The 19,746-nt window shown below is 38.7% G+C and overlaps 1 protein-coding gene across 2 annotated transcripts in view; it reads right to left on the bottom strand.

Annotated features, from left to right (window-relative positions):
* The window catches only part of PPP2R3B (protein phosphatase 2 regulatory subunit B''beta), a 54,502-nt gene that overhangs the window by 20,053 nt on the left and 14,703 nt on the right, over positions 1-19,746 (bottom strand). Inside the window, exons 1-3 of one of the 2 annotated variants that reach the window (XM_065627273.1) lie at positions 18,628-18,934; positions 2,802-2,987; positions 471-574 (exon numbers count right to left, since the gene is read on the bottom strand). In XM_065627273.1, the coding sequence (XP_065483345.1) occupies positions 471-574; positions 2,802-2,987; positions 18,628-18,774 (437 nt within the window). In that variant the 5' untranslated portion in view covers positions 18,775-18,934. Of the gene's footprint in view, positions 1-470; positions 575-2,801; positions 2,988-18,627; positions 18,935-19,746 lie in introns of those variants that run through there. The other variant, XM_065627264.1, reaches the window with a different exon arrangement.

Raw genomic sequence — 19,746 nt, forward strand, 5'->3', positions numbered from 1 at the left:
CGACCACAACATTTAATTCAAGAGCTAATTACAAATATCAAAATACACTCCAAGTGAACTTACCAAAGCAGTACTGTATCATACATTTATATTAAAGGAGGTGGGTACTCCATGTTATTGATTACATGAAAGGACATTTTTCAGTTAGAACTGGAAGGAGAGCTAGAAAGAAGAAAAAGCATTTTGTCCGCAACAGGCATCTAAAAGTTATGGCCATGGTTTTCACTTTTCCCATAAACAGCCAGTCATTGACCAAACACTTTACAAATCTATGAACACTGTAAATAAAGATTTGTTTGTTTATGTTAAAGTGATGATTTACTTCCATTTTCCCAGGTACAAGTTTGCTGTCAATAGCTGATTACGGGAAAATGTTTTATTCCCCTTTACAGATTAGATCTCATTCAGAGCTTAAAATATCACATTTCAATTAAAAAAATGCAGTACTTCTAAAAAAGTAATCTACTTACTTCCGCCACATTGCAACAAATTTATGAACCGACACATATCCTGTTCGTTCACCTCCAGCACAATAAAACAAAGGACCTTTCCAGTAAAGTGGGCATTCACAAGCCTAGAATTAAAGTATACATCAAGTCATTCATTGATTGCTTATCTGAGGGTTACTCCCTCATTTATAAATCTTTCAAAAATTCCATTTTCCAAGCATTAAGAAGAAAACATTAAGGCACAGATCTTTTTTTAAACTGTCTCTGAGACCAGCTGCACCTTCCAAAAGAATTTTAAGCAACTGCTTTGAGCTGAAATCCAAGAGCGGAAAGCAAAACACAGGGCAACTTGCAGCGCTGCTAACAGATGAATGCAGTCACGTGTCTGCTCTGTCCATGCTCTAAGCAGCTGAACAGAGTCTGCGCTAATAAGCTCTGCTAAAGGGCTGGATATCTTCAAGCTGAGCTCAAGACAGCACAAACAGTTACACAACTTCTAAACTGGAGCAAGTTTATATTTGTCTGGCTCAGAAGATGGCTCAACTTGTCTACATCCTTGCATATGCATGCACATCTTCTACCCAATTTTAAGTGGTAGATCAGCCTGCCCTGAGCAGCAGGACCTTGCTTCAGGATCCCCAAAAGTTACACTTTCACAACTTCGGTGCTCCCATATATCTACAGGACTGCTTCTGTGTCTACTCCAAGTTTCCTCAGTCATAAGAGGTAAGTACCTACTTCTTCACCAACTTCGCGGCCCTCTGGGTCACACAGGATAAAAATGATATAAAGCTACTGGAGAGTGTCCAGAAGAGGGACACGAAGTTGGTGAAGGGTTTGGAGAGGAAGCTGTGTGAGGAGCAGCTAAAGTCACCAGGTTTGTTCAGCCTGGAGAAGAGGAGCCTGAGGGGAGACCTCATGGGGCTGCAGCTGCCTCACAAGGGGAGGAGGAGGGGCAGGCGCTGAGCTCTTCTCTCTGGTGACCAGTGACAGAACCCCAGGGAATGGCAGGAAGATGTGCCAGGGGAGGTTCAGGTTGGATATTAGGAAAAGGTTCTTCCCCCAGAGGGTGGTGGACACTGGAACAGGCTCCCCAGGGAGGTGTCACGGCCCCAGGCCTGACCGTGTTCAAGCAGAGACTGGACAAGGCCTCAGACACATGGTGTGAACTGTGGGGTTGTCCTGTGCAGGGACACGAGTTGGACTCGATGGTCCTTGTGGGTCCCTTCCAACTCAGGACATTCTATGATTCTCACCTAAAACTATGACTTGGTGTAGTCAGTCATGCTGTCATCACTGAGAATCTCATGTGGATCTCAAATAAGTTCGTGAGTACAGCAGGATGTATAAGGTCACATGGAGCAAAAGGACAGTTACTTCTCCTGCCATACTTTAACCAGTACTTTAAAAAATTTTGTTAAAATTCAGTTTTATGAACACTGTTCTCAGACTTAGCGGATTTCTCCCTATGCTTTAGGAGGCTGCCTTTCATCACTGAATTGTAGGGGATTGGACCCTTCCACCTTTCTTGCTGAAACGGAAAGGTCTCTTCCACCTCTCCTCACTTGTACATGGAAAGGAGCTGTGGAAGGCAGGAATCCTATCATTCAGCTTCGCAGTTAAATGCTTCTGGTGAGGCAAACAAGGAGTTTCTGAATCCCCAGTCCTGCTCTTGTGAAAAGTCTTTGTTTCTGTTTTCTAGACCCTGGACTTTAAACGCAAATTGACAGAAACAGGGATGAGAACCTGAGATGCATTTACCAAGACCATGACTTGCAGTAGTATTTAATGTGTTGATTCAATGTAACAAAACAGAAACTTAATTTAACTAGCTTATTGTCTTTTACACGGAAGTTAAAAATATTTCCCACTTTCTAAGATCAGTATTCTCTGCCATAAATCTAAATTATCTCTTCAGTAATAAAGACAGGTCTATAATCTCAAGTTACCAAACCATTCTGTCTTTCAGTGTCTTTACAATGGATGTTCATGACAATGCTGAACAAGAAAAAACTGTGAACATTTGAAAACAAAATGCATATTAACAGTGCTTTTGCCTTAAATCTGTTGGTCAATACAGAACGCTGAACGTGCCCTTCAGTATTTGGTTGTTTATGCAACTAAAAAAATAGTTCAAGTTTTGTTTTAATGTTTGTTACTTTTTGTAAGCAGTATGTAGGGATACTTGAGACATAATTAATGCAAAGATTTCCACACAACTGTGCTATCAATAATGCTGAATTTCTACTTTATAGGAGATGAAAACACACAATGCAAGAAAAAGCACATGGAAGTCATGTTTCCTTTCCTAAGGTGAACAGTACTAAAAGCAGAGAGCCAGCAAGTTCTCACCTTTGCAACCTTCCCCATGTCTTCTAACGTTGCCCTCTCATTTGGAAACTCAGAGAATGTTCTCTCAATTTTGGCAATCACAGCATCTATATTCACTTTTTCCTTAGGACATCCTCGAGGAAAATAGAAAGTTGGAATGTTTTGACTAAGTGATGGAGGCAAAGTTTCTTCCTTCTTTGTCTGAACCTAAATAGATAAATACATATTTGACAGTCAGGTACAATGAATTCACATATAACAGTCATCCTCAGATGACTTGAATCTCTTGGTATTATCTGTTACAACACACCTTCAAAAAGATTTCTGATGACAAGCTGAATAAGCTATTTAAGAATGAGAGCACAGCAGAAAAATTCATGAGTATTTCCAAAACCTGTCATTTAGAAAGATTTCTAGGATGTTAAAAAATTAATAAAAACAACTTCAGGCTTCAACATATCAAGTTTCAAGCTTAATACACTCGACAGCTTCTTGGAGACGTCTGAAATAACTCAGGTTATACTATCAGTTTCAGAAGAAAAAACTTTGACTTCTAGCTTAACAGACAGGTCACAAAAAATTTGCTTTTTAAATATTTCTAGTTTTACAGCTTCAAACTTTTGAAATAAGCATGACAACTTTGTTACAAAACAGCAACCTGTTTAATCTAGTTACAGTGAAGATTTTTTTTTTAAATCCTAAAAAATGCTTGACTTTAGTTAGTAAATGATTCCCTGCAGAGGGATTTTTTTTGTAAATTATACACAGTTATGGCATAAGAGTTTAGAAAGGTGTTTATAAAGAATTCATGATATACCCTACTATTAAGAAAAATAGATGACCAGTAGCAAATTATTTGTTTAAATGCATTTAGCTTCAGTAAAGACAAATTTATCTTATACTTAGTTTCCAAAAGAAAGGCTAATAAGGGAGAGAAATAAAGATAACAAGTAACAATAGAGTTTGTGGCAACTCAGAATTAGCAATTAAACATGAAGTCTTTCATCCCAAGGCCACTGTTCAAATGTTAAAACAATGCTTAATGCTATAGGGCGGCTCATCCTAGTGTTAAACATGTTCAAGAGCCTAAACCCCATCTCTCATTTCCAACCAGAGCTGGAGGAAAAACAAAACAAAACACCCAAACAACCCCAAAACACTCCAACCCTCTTTTTACTCCTTATGACCTCTGTCAGAGTGCCTCTAAAAATATCCAGCTTTCCTACCACGATCAAAATCCTTCCTTAAGTCAGTGAAAAAACTGGGTGCTTATGGATAGCAGATTTTAATTTGCAGAGTTCCAACCCAGGAGCCTTCACTGGAAGGCTACACATGCTAAAAAAAAAAAAAAAAAAAAAAAGTCTGAATTAACCTTTCTTTTCCCTCCTCCACATTTGAGGCAGCATTCCTTTTCACAACTGCAGAATTACCTCAAGTGAGTTACAAGTTTTATTTCATAGATTTAACTTGAACTCATGATACCTAGAGTCCAATGCCAGATATTTTCTAAGAATCCTGTAAATTACTCTTTTGCTACTTCATCATTAGTTCACTGGTCCAGCTAATGAGGCATTGGCTTAGAACAGAAGTGCCACAAGGCATCAAAAAATCCCTTCCAACTGTACACTTCCAAACTTTTGAGAAGAAGAAAGATAGCAATATCTTATTCTCTAAGCAACATTACCACTGGCACTACAAATAATGTATATAGTTGTTTTAACACCTTATTTCACTTTAGAAGACCAGCACTGGCACTTTGGTAGAGCCCTAGCAGTTACCCTGTGCAAAACTGGACTAAAGACCTGTTCCTTGGACTGGTATCCCACAGCCAGACAGCCAACACGCTTCTGAGCACCAGCAATCAAACCATCTTTACTTAACAGACTCAAACTGCTATGTTCATCCCAAACAGCACAGTTATTTTATTTTATTTCCCTTTTTCTCCATTTACAAGATCTGCCTGGATAGCTGCCCCTGTGTGAGCTCTTCAAATTGTCACCAAAGTGGCAGGTCTTCCAGTTCTTCACAGATGCCCAAGTAGGTGTGCCTCATCTGAGAAATGGGTAAGTGTCAATTATGGACTACTAATGTCCCCTGAACTTTTCAGGTAACATGAGGTAAATCAGTATGTCAAGATGTCGTATAGACAGACAAGGTATTTTTAAAATCCATGGCTAGGAAAATTTAGAGCCTCAGATTAAAAAAGAAAGTATATTTTAAAAGGAAAGGTAGGGGAAGAGTAGTTTTCAGACTACACTGGAAAAGGGCATGAGAGAAGAAGAAAGTCTATCAACAGAACTATTTGTTCATTGGAAATTTTATATTCTTTCAGAAACTACTAATTTACTTCAGATACCTCAGAGTACACAACAAACTATTTCCATTTGTAATAGCTGTACTTAAATGCATTTGGAGATGTCAGGATTTGTAGTAAGACCTGTCCTAGTATATGTAACGTCCTTGAGTGTTATTTAAAAGAGTTATACAATAAAGACTTATTTTTCATCTTTGTTGTAAACATGTTCCAGACCATGATTATGAGGAAGAAGTTAAGCAGATTCATAACTGAAGATAGCAAAAAAATTGATTTTTCTAAGATGAAAATGTTATGTTTAAGCATGACTTTGAATTCAGTATGCTTACTGTAAAAATATACAATATTTAATCTGTAAGACAGTACATTTATTCAACTCTAAAACCAAATATAGAATACAAAACTCTCACTGCCCGACAAAGTATTAACTCCCCCTATATTGAAAGATGTTGCCTATTTCTACATGCTGGTTTCTCAAAGTCAGTGAAAGAAGAAACTATAAAAATGCTTCATTTGCATTAGAAAGTGTACCATCACTTCACAATCATTCCCGATAGATTTATTTGGTGCCTACATGTAGGCATCTAGTGAGAATACCATCTAGGGCACAACCCAAAATGCCCTTGAATATTCCACGTTGTATCCAGCAGCCAGCTCGGAGCTCGGCTCTCGTCCTGCATCTGCCACGCGGATGTTCCGAGCGCACTTAAATGCTTCTTAAATGCCACCAGCAGCTCGCAGTTGGACAACTGAATTGTCCTGTTAACGTCAGTCAACACAGGGCTAAGAGCCGGTACCAAAGAAAGAAACGGGCTGTCCAAAGCTATCGGCTCCAACTAATGCACCCTGAAGTTAGTGTTGCATCTTCTTTCTTTCCTCACCTTCCACTGAAGGGCCAGGGATTCTTCTCTCAGCCTGAATCCCATCCAACAACCAAAAGGCTCCTTGTACAACTGAAGCTGCTCTGCTGAAGGAATACATGATACTAAAAGCCCTCGGCAGGCTCTTATAATTTCAGCTAGTTACTTCTGTGAAGTGCACATATTGTACAGCTGATGCAAAGAGTCAGTTCTGTTATTTCGGGCAATCAAAATGCACTAATTGTGTGAGATAAAACTGTTCTAAAATTTATTAGAACTTTAACCAGGGAATTTCTTCATTAACAAGAACTGCTAGAAGTCTGCTAACACTGAATTTTTGAATGGAAAAGCCTTTTTACACAACTATTCCACTTCAGTGGTCAATTTAACATTTAGAAAGCGATCTCCAGTTACTTATGGCTTTAAGTTAAAACCTTTAATACTGTTACCAGTAAGCAAAACTGACAAAGGAGACTGGTTTGGTTAAGTGAAGATTTTCACTGCAACTTGACAAGAAATAATACAAAAAATAATATGCTTGGAGTTAAGGATAACAGCTTTATAAGCTTGTAAATAACTAATCTAAACAGAAATGTGCTGAAGTGTCAGGACTGAATGGCACACGTTAACCTTTGCAATAAGTATATGGAAAGTCCAGAAGCTGTAATTGTATTTATTGCAAAGCTGCCACTGCTATTTGAGTTTTACCCAAGGGATGGCAAGTGAGGGTTCCTTGAAAATCCCTTGTTTATAATAATGTAAACAAACTTCAGTAAGATTTGTCTATACAAGAATTCAAGAAAACCTTTAATACATAACCAGTTTTCATTCCAGACATACAACCATAAGGATTGTCCACAGCTCTCCAACAGTTACTTGCCTTGACTTTTACAAAGGAGGAAGTGGACATTTATATCCCAGTGGGGTCACTGTTCAAAGGGATCACTTGCCATTTTATTTTGCAAATCTGGATCCAGATACTTTTCCAGCTGTTGCCAGTGAATGGAAAATAAAACCATTATTATAATTACAGTATAGTCATATGTTAGTATATACCAGAGAACATGGATACATCTCACTCCAAAGAGAGAATCTCAGCCTCCTCACTAGGTAGTCACCTTACATCTACCAACAGATGACTCGCACTCAGCAGTTAACTTGGTTCTCAGCAAAAATGAAGAGAGATTTTAAAATGAAGTGCCCTTTTCCGTCTTTCTCAAATAAAAGAATGAGCAGGTGTTATGATGGAGTTGTTAAACACCTGGATGTGTTTCTGAAATAAAAAGGAAGGTGGTGCTTGTTCCCACATATTTTAAGACTGGACTCAGTCAAGTCTAGATCTATATCTGCACATAGAGACTACCACCCAGAGGTACTGAACCTCACAAAGGAGTTAAAGATGCGGATTCAAACGCAAGTGAGTGAAACCTCAAGTAAAAAAGACTTGCCGGAAAAGGAAAAAAGGTAAATATGTTTATGAATGCAGTATTTTTTTAGACAGCTGACTGATTAAGATACATGCTCATTGAACTGATATGGTATTTGCATTGTTTTAACATGACTACAACAAAAAAAAGATAACTTCATTCAGAAACACTAGTGCTTTCTAGTATCTGACAGACACCAACACTTCATGCCTGTTTCTCTGAAAAAAATATTAAAACATATTAACAGAGTTAGCATTCAGCTCTTTTGGTATTATTAGACATTAATTTCCATAAGGATATCCATATTGGAAAAGTGTCAATGGAATACATACAACAGGGTCAAAACAATAGGAACCACAAAAATCTAACTCATTTATATTAACATTAAAACATTAAGTTTTTACTAAGAAGTCGTACACCACAATCCCAAACAAAAAATGGCATTAAATACTGTAAATACTATAAAGATATTTTTACCTATCAAATAGGTGAAAGTTTTGTTTACGTCCTAAGTATTTTTAACTAAAGGATTTAAGAAAAAAAAAAGTTGCAATACTTTTCACATGTGCAATTCATAAGTTAATCTACTTCTTCAATAGATTAGGTCTTCTATTCTTATGTATCACACTTTGTGCTAATGTTACCTGGGTAAAACAAAGCGCATAATGAGCTCTGAGGATTTTCTGCAAAGGTATGCTCTTCTGCCTTTTAAATTCTGACATCCCTGCAACCACCCAGGTACAATGCTTGTAAACCACCCAACAACAAAAGCAGACACTAAAGGAAGTTCCTTGATACACAGTAAAAAACAGAAGTCAACACAGGGACCCAGGGGGCAACAGGGTGGTACTGATGAGACCTAAATGCTGTCTAGCACCTGAACTTGAAAATTCTAAGCTTCTGCTACACTATTTTATTCTAAATGAAAAGTCTCTCCTTTATTAAATTCAGTAAGTTCTGGCAGAATACACGGTGTCTTACAGTTCAAAGTTAAATGGTAATTGTGAATGTAAGAAAATGTTATCAGTATGCAGGTTCAAAAGGAGTACCTGACCCACCTTCCCATCTCTGTTTTTATAGCTGGCCAATAAAGTCTGGCCAATAAAAGTCACAGGGTTATTTCTTCTTTAACTTACTATCGCTTTGCACAGTGAAAGTCAACATTTCCCTCTACATAAGCAAGTGACATGATCAGTAGTTTTATGGAATTTAAATCTTGAAAACGACAGGTAAAACATTTATGCCACTATTACTGAGAAAATGATTCAGTCTCTTACGGAAGAAAAAGACATTGCTTTAGAAAAATCTGTTCCAACACCTCAAATATTTTGGCATGTTGAAACGCCTTCAAAAAATCTGCTTCAGGATAGGTAAAGTAAGCTTACTACCCGAACTTGCCTGAGGACAAGCCAAGAGAAACAGCTCTTCTGTAACACCAGCTCTCTTGACCTTGTGGCAGACATTCCGATTTCCAATTATCTAAGCTAAGTGATGTTTGTTCCTTGTTCTTTGCATGCTCTTCATTAGCCTTTTTTTAGCCAAACTAAAAAGACAGATTTATTATTGCAAAACTTCACTGGCTGTACGACTTCCCATTTAGCTTTATATGCTGAACAGTATTTTTTCCTCTGTGAAAGACGATCCTTTGACAACTTCAAGCTTTCAAAGTTGTTTTTTGTTTTTTTCTCCAAATCTAGCTATTGCCCTGAAAATAGCTTGAAAACAGTAAGTTAATCTGAAAGCTTAATAATGAAGTTTCACAGCAAGGCATAAAGCCAGCTACACCACTGTACACTTGCATCTTCACCCCCTCTCACACATAAGAGTTTGCTGATCTTTGTCAGCATTAGTGGTAGTGCAGCAGTAGAGTGAATCGCCTCTGGTCACCAACTCAGCTAAAATGCAAAGTTTAAAAAAAAAAAAAAAATCTATTTGTCCTCATCCAATCTCACACAGTTGATTCCACTTAGAAGTAACATGGTTCTGATGCTAACATAAAGAAGATGAGAGGAATATTGTGGCAGTATTGTTTGAAATAAGTTCCATTAGGCTTAAAACCATGCGAAGATTGTGATTCATCTTGCCTAACTTGATCAGAAAGTTAAGACATACGTGAATGAAAAAGCTCAGAGACACCCTTACAGAGCATGAACCTATGCTAAAAAAAGGTGTCAGGCTATATATGCAGAAGTCTTTCTTCTGTCAACAAACGTTTTAGTCCCAGTTGCTCCTTCCTATCCCAGGACTTCAGTTTGCTATCCTTCAGTCACTGTCTGGCAGCTGCTTTTGGATGTGCTGTAGAGACTAATTTTATCATACATGCTCCTCTTTCCTTTCCACAGCAAGAGATAAACATCTATTAATTTTAACCTTGATGCAGTTTTAGACCAGCCTACTTTTGCTGCTAGCCTTAACTCAGATCAGTCCTCTGATCCAGTTCGGTCTGTAGTCACTCAAAATTTGTGCTACAATGAGGGAAAGGAAATGGAAAAGTTCACATACTTTTCCATAAAATTCCAGCCATGTAGAATTAGAAGAAGAAAAAAAAAAAAAGTACTACACTGTTTCTGATTTTATACACACTGGTCACCTGAATTAACACAAAGGAGCAAGGCTCAGCAACCTTCCCAATGCAGCCTGTGTTCTAGTTAGCAATTCCGTGTTCACCTTCAAATTCTGACAAAATGTGTTGGGAGCCTCCTGCCTGTATGCCAGGTTGTGCACTCATCTCAGTTTTACACAGATCTTACTGCTACCATTCTCATCTCATTTATGCATGTTTTTGGCAGTTTACTCAAGCCTATTCCTGTACAAAAATCTATGGTCATTAGGTCTTGTGATTCAATGCAAATGATAATTCTCAATGCTAAACCAACTTTACTCTAGAGACAGAGCAATATACTGCTCTGTCTCATTTTGGTAGAATTAAAGCGCCCTGGATTTCTGGGATTGACATGTTCCAGCAAATAGCAATTCCATGAGCAAATCAAAAGAGATCCAGTGAGGTTTAGAGCAGTGAAGAGCCCAGGATCATTCCTCATGTTTCAACAGTAAAAAAGTAGTACTCAAAGGAATATGATGGAGTTCGAATGGCCTAAAAATATATTCAATTTCTTATTTGCGATAAACATATAAAAACAACTCTAAAGGATGGAAATCTTTCGTATATTTAACTATATGCCAAGCCCACTGTGTTCAGAAGTTCATAGTGCAGACAAAGTTACCGTAAGTTGAGATAAAGCAAATGGCAAATCTAACTGATCTGTTCCCTCTTCTGTCCACTGGCAACCCAAGTCAGGCAAATTATCAAATTCTGCTGTACCTTTAGTGCAGTAACTCACTAGTAATGTGGTCCATGTTGAGAGCAAACATCAATTTCAACAGCAAAATATCAATCCTTCTAGAGTATCCCCAGCTAACAAGTAGCAGGGATAAGAAGCTACATTCATTTTAAAATTTTATGTTGGAAAATTCAGCTTACTGTCAAACTAGAATTCAGGTCTATTTTGTCACTGAAACACCATTTGTACAGTAACTTCTGATTTTGAGGTTATATCTGAAGATAATTTCCTTAAGTCTCAAGACAACAGAATAAGAAGTAGTTCAGCTAGCTACACTTAATTGCATGAAAGCTACGAAAATAAGCACACCCACCCAGTTTGAGTGAAATTGCTATGGTAAAGGTCATCACTGGATAGTCTTGAAAGTCTTAGTAAAGCTTAAAAAGTTATTTCAATTTTTTTTTTTATAGTGGCATAACTATCAGCAGCTCTTTTCCCCTTGAATTTAAACAAGCCGTGTTTAAACAGCCAAAATTTCAAGAGAAAGCCACCGAAGCCTCAGTATTTCAGCACAGCATGCAAACTTTGGATCATCTACACAAACCCATTTGGGATAGTGTGTTATTTCTCATTTAGGAGGAGACCATAGGTAGTGGCATCCAGGAAAAGCTTCCACCCAGAACTACAAAATACATTGCGTACACACCATCTTGTGTATTAAAATGACATTCAACTAAAAGTATATGTAAATGGTCACTACAGAGAAGTCGTATTACATGTACACATACAAAAGTAGCATGTAATAAACAAGCAAACACTGGAAAACTTTCAAACAGTCAAAAACTGATTTTTCACTAGTTCAGTGAAGACTGAACCCTCCGAGACAAATTAGCACCACTTTTCTGCACGACACCTAACCATTATAGCACACACTTCCCAATCTCCTCACTTTCAGTAACACATGTTGCACTAACAGATCTCTTACTCAAGTTCTACAACTTTGATTTTGGAAATACCAGGCTTCTCCTTATTTGCAGTTTGGTATAGCTGACCTAGACAAATCATGCAGTCCTGCTGGGAACTGGAGGACACTATTGCAAATACATAATTGCTGGAGAAACACCTCCAAACATGGCTCCATATGCTGAGATTTTATACCTTGATTTTGTAAAGCATTTGACGCAGTCTCCCACAGCATCTTTGCTGCTAAACTGAGGAAATGTGGACTGGACGATCAGGTAGTGAGGTGGACTGTGAACTGACTGAAGGAAAGAAGCCGCAGAGTCGTAATCAATGGGGCAGAGTCTGGTTGGAGGCCTGTTTCTAGTGGAGTGCCTCAAGGGTCAGTACGGGGACCAGTACTATTCAATATATTCATCAGTGACTTGGATGAGGGAATAGAGTGCACTATCAGCAAGTTTGCTGATGACACCAAGCTGGGAGGAGTGGCTGACATGCCAGAAGGCTGTGCTGCCATCCAGCGAGATCTGGACAGGCTGGAGCATTGAGCAGGGAAATATTAATGAAATGTAGCTAAGGCAAGTGTAGAGTCTTGCATCTGGGCAGGAACAACCCCAGGTAAAAGTATAAGATGGGGAACGACCTGTTGGAGAGCAGTGCAGGGGAAAGGGACCCGGGGGTTCCTGGTGGACAGCAGGATGACCATGAGCCAGCCCTGTGCCCTTGTGGCCAGGAAGGCCAATGGCATCCTGGGGTGTTTTAGGAGGGGGGTGGTTAGTAGGTCGAGAGAGGTTCTCCTTCCCCTCTACTCTGCCCTGGTGAGACTTCATCTGGAATATTGTGTCCAGTTCTGGGCCCCTCAGTTCAAGAAGGACAGGGAACTGCTGGAGAGAGTCCAGCACAGGGCAACAAAGATGATTAAGGGAGTGGAGCATCTCCCATATGAGGAAAGGCTGAGGGAGCTGGGTCTCTTTAGCTGGGAGGAGACTGAGGGGTGACCTCATTAATGTTTATAAATATATAAAGGGTGAGTGTCAGGAGGATGGAGCCAGGCTCCTCTCAGTGACAACCAATGATAGGACAAGGAGCAATGGGTACAAAGTGGAACACAGGAGGTTCCACTTAAATATGAGAAGAAACTTCTTCTCAGTGATGGTACCAGAACACTGGAACAGGCTGCCCAGGGAGGTTGTGGAGTCTCCTTCTCTGGAGACATTCAAAACCCACCTGGATGCCTTCCTGTGTAACCTCATCTAGGTGTTCCTGCTCCAGCGGGGGGATTGGACTAGATGATCTTTCAAGGTCCCTTCCAATCCCTAACATTCTGTGATTCTGTGATACAGTCACGCAGAGCTTCAGCATCAAAAAAATTCCTGTTACACAGTTAGAAAGAGTTTAGTGATTTATTCAGAAATGCCCTGGGATGGGTGTGGAATGGAAAAAGGAGGAGGTAGTTACCTGTCCCCCAAAGCCATCAGTAACTTGCTTTATTTGCTGACAAAATTTTTACCAAAGGCTTTAGAAGAACTCGGATCCTTTAGCAGTTTGCTGTGGCTGAGCAGTGAAAATACTTTTTGCCATCTCCACCTGCCCTGCTAATTCACAAAAATAAAGAGGTACAGATTATAAACTGGAAAAAAAAGCAAGATTCTTCAGAAAAATCTTTCCTGTGAAAGGCAACTTCTACATTTTTTGGTAAGACAGAAGTGGTGCAAAAATGATAGTCACTGGCTGTGAGTTGTTGTCAACCAGCCTCCATTTTACAAATTATGTCAAATCAAGTATCCCAGTCACTAATATATCCAGTTTGCCATATAGTTGCAGCTTTCTCAGAACACTCTGAACATAGGCTAAATCACTACTCCTATTCTTTACCAGGATATTCTGTTGTCCCAATGGCTTTCAGGAGACAAGCTGGAAAGATCCTCTGAGTACGTGATCATCTTGATTGTACACAGCCAATGGCCCACACTGGGACTCACTATCTGCAAAGGAGTCTTGACTGCCTAAACATCATTTTAATGGGGAAAAACTGACAGTCAGTTACACCTGAGGCAATTCTAACATTCGCCTACAGGAAACAGCCCTTGTCAGGACAGGCCACCAGTTCAATGCCAGAAGTAACAAACGGGTCTAAGACAGACATCCACTTAATTCTTCAACTCTGCAATAGCTTCCAATCCTTCCATGTTTACAACACAACAAGTTTCAATTGCCCAATGCAATTGAGCTGAGGAAAAAATCTACTCAAACACGAAAAATATCAAGAAGTTTGGCCTTGTCACTAAGCTGCCAAATCAACATTTGGAGCAAGTTTTCTGTCAACTTCTTGTCTGGCAATGCCCCAACAAATTCTCATTTGGACAACTGCAAACCCAATCTCATACTCCTCTGATCCTGTAAAAGTTGAAGGATATTTTATATGAAGATGTGCCAAACTGTTTCATGCTTTCTAGCACACAAAGTACTACTGTCAACAGTCATAGAACATCTGCTATTAGTAGCATTAGTGATTATAAAGGTATGGGAAGTATGTTAAAATGGAAAAATGGCCAGTGAAACTTTTATTACAAGGGAAAAATAAATAAATCTGAACTCTTCAAAGTCTGAATTGTTGGGTGAAAAAATTTAGCTGCAGAGGGAACTGACACCTAGACTCTTAAATCATGCATGCAAGTAAGCTGTAATGTGAACTTGAACCATATTGGCTTTTCTACAGAATAGTACGCATCTGCATAAATCTTTTACCAGCCAAGAGCAGGTAAAGCAGCTGCTACCACAAGGCAGCCAATACATTTTACACTTGAACCAGGAGTCTCCACAGCAGAAGTGGTAAAAAAACCTACCGGTTTGCTTACGGCTTCCTTTAAGAGGCTAGAGCTTAAGACCTGGCAAACCATTACCAAGGGACCATTTATGGAAAACCTCTCATCTTAACTAGCCAGTCTCAGTGGGCAGTTTAGATATTTTCATTCTAACTTAAACGTTGGCACCTGCTCCAGAAAATTTGCATTATGTCAAACTAGCATCAAATGTAACAATTAGCTACAGTCAGAATGAGATTTCCATTCCCCGCTCCACTCCCCAGCCCAAACACTTGGGTTTTGTTCTTTAAAAAAACCCATGTGTGCCTGATGTAAAACTACTATGTAAAAATGGACATTGAATCCTCCCTCTGTGCTGTTAAAAGGTCTCCAAATGACATTAAATTAGAAAATTGATGCTAATAGAAAGCTGGCCTGCCAGAGACGTCTAATTGTTACACAACCTACTTCTGTGACTATAGATGTAAACCCAACTGCCTCACTTAAACTTCTTGAAATTCATTTTACCTCAGAAAGGGAAAGGTTATCTTCACAATGGGAAGAATCAGTGCCCCACAGCACAAGCACACACCAGTCCAGCACACATTAGCACCCCCAGGCTTTGCATTTGTTGCCGCCTTGAATGTGCCACCAGGATGTATGAAGCATTTTGGTAAGAGGAGTGCAAAAGTGATCAGAGGTACTAATGTCTCAACCTACTTCACTCAGAAGGAAAGCCAAACTCGCGAGGCACTGCAGAAGTTGAAGAAATAGTTCTCATACAGCTGACATAAATAGCATGCATGAGCAGCATTTAGTATCATTAACAGGTGGTCATGGAAACAGCAGTTCTCCATTTCCATGCTGAGATATGACGCACGCAACTACAGGAATCACCAAGTAGTAAGAGCAGATAAAGGTATGGCATTAAACGTATCAGAAAATACGCCAGTACTCAGTTCTCGCACTAACACTCAGGGGATTTATTCAAGATTTAGGCCAGCTTTTTTTTTTAAATCACATTCAGCACAAATTTGACTTGAAAAAAAATAGTTTTAAATTTAGAACTCAACTGTTCTACAAAGTGATGTGGCCTCTAAGCAGCAAAAAAAAAAAATACCTGTTTTCCTAGTTTAGCTAACACAAAGCTACATGGGTATAACTGTGCCACTGTACACAGATGTATTTTATTCTGTTATCATTTTGGTTCCAGCTTCAGACATTTTCCTCACATAGCCTGGGTAATGATGCTGCTTATATTCCGTCTCTGACAGGCAGGGATGTCACCAGCTGTGGGCTAAAACACTCTGCTCAGCTATCAGCCAGTAATAAGCCTTTCAGTTCACATCTTTAACTTGGCAGTACGTTTGACACAGTGATAGTTTCTTCTCTCTCCAAAGTTTCAGATAAACTGATGAGCAAGATGGACACTGTGCCTTTTCAAGTGCTGCTTTCACTATATTCCATAGGTGTTAAATTAACTAAGTAAGGTCTTTCTTACAAGCAACAACAGCAGAAGACAGACTGAAGTTCTACTGAGTTTTATGCAGTTATGTATTCAAAACATTCAGTTCCCCGAAGTAAGAGAGAACATTTCAACAGTTGTGTATTGTTTTACATAACTTTTGAGAAACTGATCTTTCCAGAAAGCCCTATTGTGCTCAGTTTTATTGATTTTCATTAATAAATGCAACCACTGAGAAACAGCCTGCTCCACCCAGCTCACTACTGGCTGTCTATTTAAAGACTTTCACCAAACTCCACTCCTCCCAAAACACAGGGATTACCTACACAGATTACTTACATGGCTCTATGCAAAAAGCCACTGCCTCAGAATTCCTAAAACCTGTGGAAGGCCTACTCACTCCAACTCACCTCAGAACAGGTGTCGAGCCACATGTTCTCTCACCATCCACCACCATTACTCATATTTTATTTTAAAGGAGTAGCTTTAATAGCAATAAACCTCTTGAGGAGAATCTGCCATTTGTTGAGGAAGTTATAGAAACTACATGGATATGAAAAATTGTAAGAGTGTAGTACAAGTACAGAAAAACAGATTGGTTTTCACTTCTGCTTGGTTTTCACTTTGATTTTACATCAGTCATGAACTGCTCTGTCTGAAAGAGAATATTCCAGTGGTATAGGAGGTTGTAAACTCCAATGACAATGAAGCTTAGCAACTGAAATGAGAAAATTTTTCAAGTTATTCTACAAAAGCTCTAAGCAGCCTTTAATTTCAACATGAAATTTCTTGATTGATTATGTAGATAATAAATAGCTATTCTTTGACAGGCACCTAACCCACAAGGACAACTTGAAATTAACACTAATACAGAGCGTCAGGTAAAGAATGTCCATCGTCTTCTATATCAACAGTTATCAGCACTCATATTTTGTTTGTTAAGATCTCCTTAAAAATCATGAAGTTGAAGCGAAGTACCATTAAAAAAAGGAACGTCAGGTAAAATACTTTATACCAAATTGAACAAAGACAGACACGAGAGTTTAGTTTTATATTCCTATTAAGTCTGTTTTGCCCACAGAGTTTTGTCTGTAATATAGTTATGTGGTTTAACATACATTATTCTACAATTGCTATTTACCCAAGAAGTGGAAAATGAAACATATATGTTCGCATTGTCAGTTTATAGCCAGCAGCATGCTAAAACCAGAAAAAACCCTACAGATTAGACAAGCTGTTTACTAAAGCACTTAGTTGCTAGTAGATACGCATTACCATACTACATTGAGATGTCTTCTAGCTCAACATAAAAAGCCCTGCAAAAGTGCAAGTGATCCAACTACCACTTGATGGAAAGCAGATCAAGTTAAGGGGCACCACACAAGGTAACAGTTGTTTGTTTACAACAGGATGCCATGACTAAACTTGTCTCATGCTCTGAGATGTCTAAATATTAATTGATACTGCTACTTTTAGGTAGCTAAGATAATATTTTTCTTTTCCTGTTATCTCTAGTCAACAAGTTTCCTCCTCTGTCTCCGGTTCTCCACAAAAGATTCAAGTCATAAAATCCTTTCATTCACAAGTTTATGCTGAATGGCATAAAACAACAGGGTCAGTACTTGGATTCTGCTTTGCACAAAGGAGTAAAACATTGCTTATATAGCTCAGCTGAAACAAATTTAAAACAATAATGTAGAAGACAGAAGGCTAACACATTTTTAGGGTTATAAGGCTCTATGGTCCTCTCTTGAAGGTCACCTGAAAGGGACACTACTGCACTGAATTCAAATTTAAGTAGTTGTCGACATTTAGAATGATTTTAAAACCCAGAAATCTGAACGTAATTCAACTTTTATTTAACTGCTAAACTCTCCTTGATTTAGAAAAAGAGTAAAAAAATCAGTCACATATATTATCACTGATATACTTTTAGTACATGAATTAGATGTGAAGGTGAGGTAAGGACAAAGTGAATACTTTCATACGCCACCAAAAGCCTTAAAGTTAAGTGTGTTGGAGCAAATTACAACTTTCAGTTTCTCCAATAAGACAGTTGCATGCTTTTTCTCCCTCCCAAAATATCTCTTTGAACATTTACTCTGTAAGTAGTTTTCCTACTAATTACATGTTTCAAATGCTTCTATTTTCAATTATGAGCTCACTTTAAAATGGTGGATTTAACTCATTGCTGCAAAACAGCAAAGAGGGACATGTGCAAACCGTGTAGCAACAACTGATCTCATCCAAATACAAAGTCCAAAATAAACATGATCTAGAGGAATTCAGAGTCATCATGTAAGCATGAAAGCACCTTTTAACATAATGTTTGAGTTAGTATAGTTACAGCCTATTTCAGTATATTTTATGTACCCAGTTTCAGCAAAAGGCAAATGAAAAGCCCTTGGGAAATGCATGCAGATTACAATGATGCAGATTAAGGAAAAGTGTCTTTAAAAGCCTAATAGCATTAAGCATGCCAACTTTCCACTGCATATGCCTCTGTGCAAACATCGTACTTTATCTATGCTACATGCTTCAGTAAACTCATTTTTTGTTTGCAGAAAACTTCCTGCACAGTCTTCTAAAACACACCAAAAAAATCATCATATGTGGAACAGACTATCGAAATCCTGCTAGCTGATGAAGAACTTGCATGTATTTCCTGAAATTTGCGTGGCTGTGAAGGTACAATTGACAACAATAACTTAATGGCATAAGAACTGAAAGACAAACCTGGACTTGCTGAAAAGCTTTCAGTCTCTTCTTGAATCTAGAAGGTAAAACGAAATCACATCCTCGAGCTAGCAATGCCAACTCCTTTCTTAGGTCGGGATCTTGCCGCAAAGAAATCTCCTTTATCCTCATGCTTTCGGATTTCATATAATGTCTCTGTGTGCCAGTCCAGGCACTTGAGTCCCAGTAAATAGCAGAGCTGTTGTATTATCGCCCGGTGCCACTTAAAGCAGCAGCTGCACCCGAGTTCTGTGATATTACAAGAGAGTCAGCTCAACTTTGCCTGCTCCATACATTAAAGGGAACTTGGCTGGAATCGCAAAAACAGATTGGAAAGTCACTTCGGGGGCCTGCCCTTTTGTACATGCATTCCAAAGTCTAAATGGGACAGTACGGAAAAAAACAAACCTGTTTGGAGAAGCATCTATAAAAGCAGCTTCCAATTTTAAAAACGCAAGCCTTACAGGAATGCAGAGAAGCCAGCCCTGGTCATTCTGTAAGCTTCCTCCTCCTCCTCCCCATCCCCCTCAGCTTTTCCTTCTGTCACAAAACACTCACTGTCTAGCTTCAATGAAGTACCTCACGAAGCATAAGGCTTTCAAATTACACAGCAATTAAATTCCTTTTAAACTCTTCAGTCCTTTAGCAGGAACCCTATTACACTGGGGAAATGAAAGCAACGACAGAAAAAAGCTGTAGTCAGAGCAGCTCACATAGTTTCACAAAATAGTTGTGGGGTTTTTTTGTTTTGTTTTGTTGTTGGTTTGTGGGGGGTTTTTTGTTTGGTTGGTTTTTTTACATTCATTTAGATCTAATTTACTTCATCTCAAGAATCTAATCATTCAAATGCTAAGGCAGAAAGCAGTAGCAGAAATGAGGCAAACGTTACCATAACAAAGTGCTGCTTCAAATCATGGTTCAAAGTAAAACTATATTAGAAATACCAATGATGTAAGAAAATCTGAAAAAAAGTTGACAGGATACATTTTTTTTTTCCTTAAACAGGAGTTTTATAAACACTAACATACTAGACCACATACGTGTCACATTTCAGTAGTGCTAGAGTCAGCTACTACTCTATTTTCAGTTTACTGAATCTCAAATACATTTTATGGGGGG

This window comes from Caloenas nicobarica, chromosome 1 (assembly GCF_036013445.1).
Source record: "Caloenas nicobarica isolate bCalNic1 chromosome 1, bCalNic1.hap1, whole genome shotgun sequence".
In the NCBI taxonomy this organism is placed as follows: Eukaryota; Metazoa; Chordata; class Aves; order Columbiformes; family Columbidae; genus Caloenas; species Caloenas nicobarica.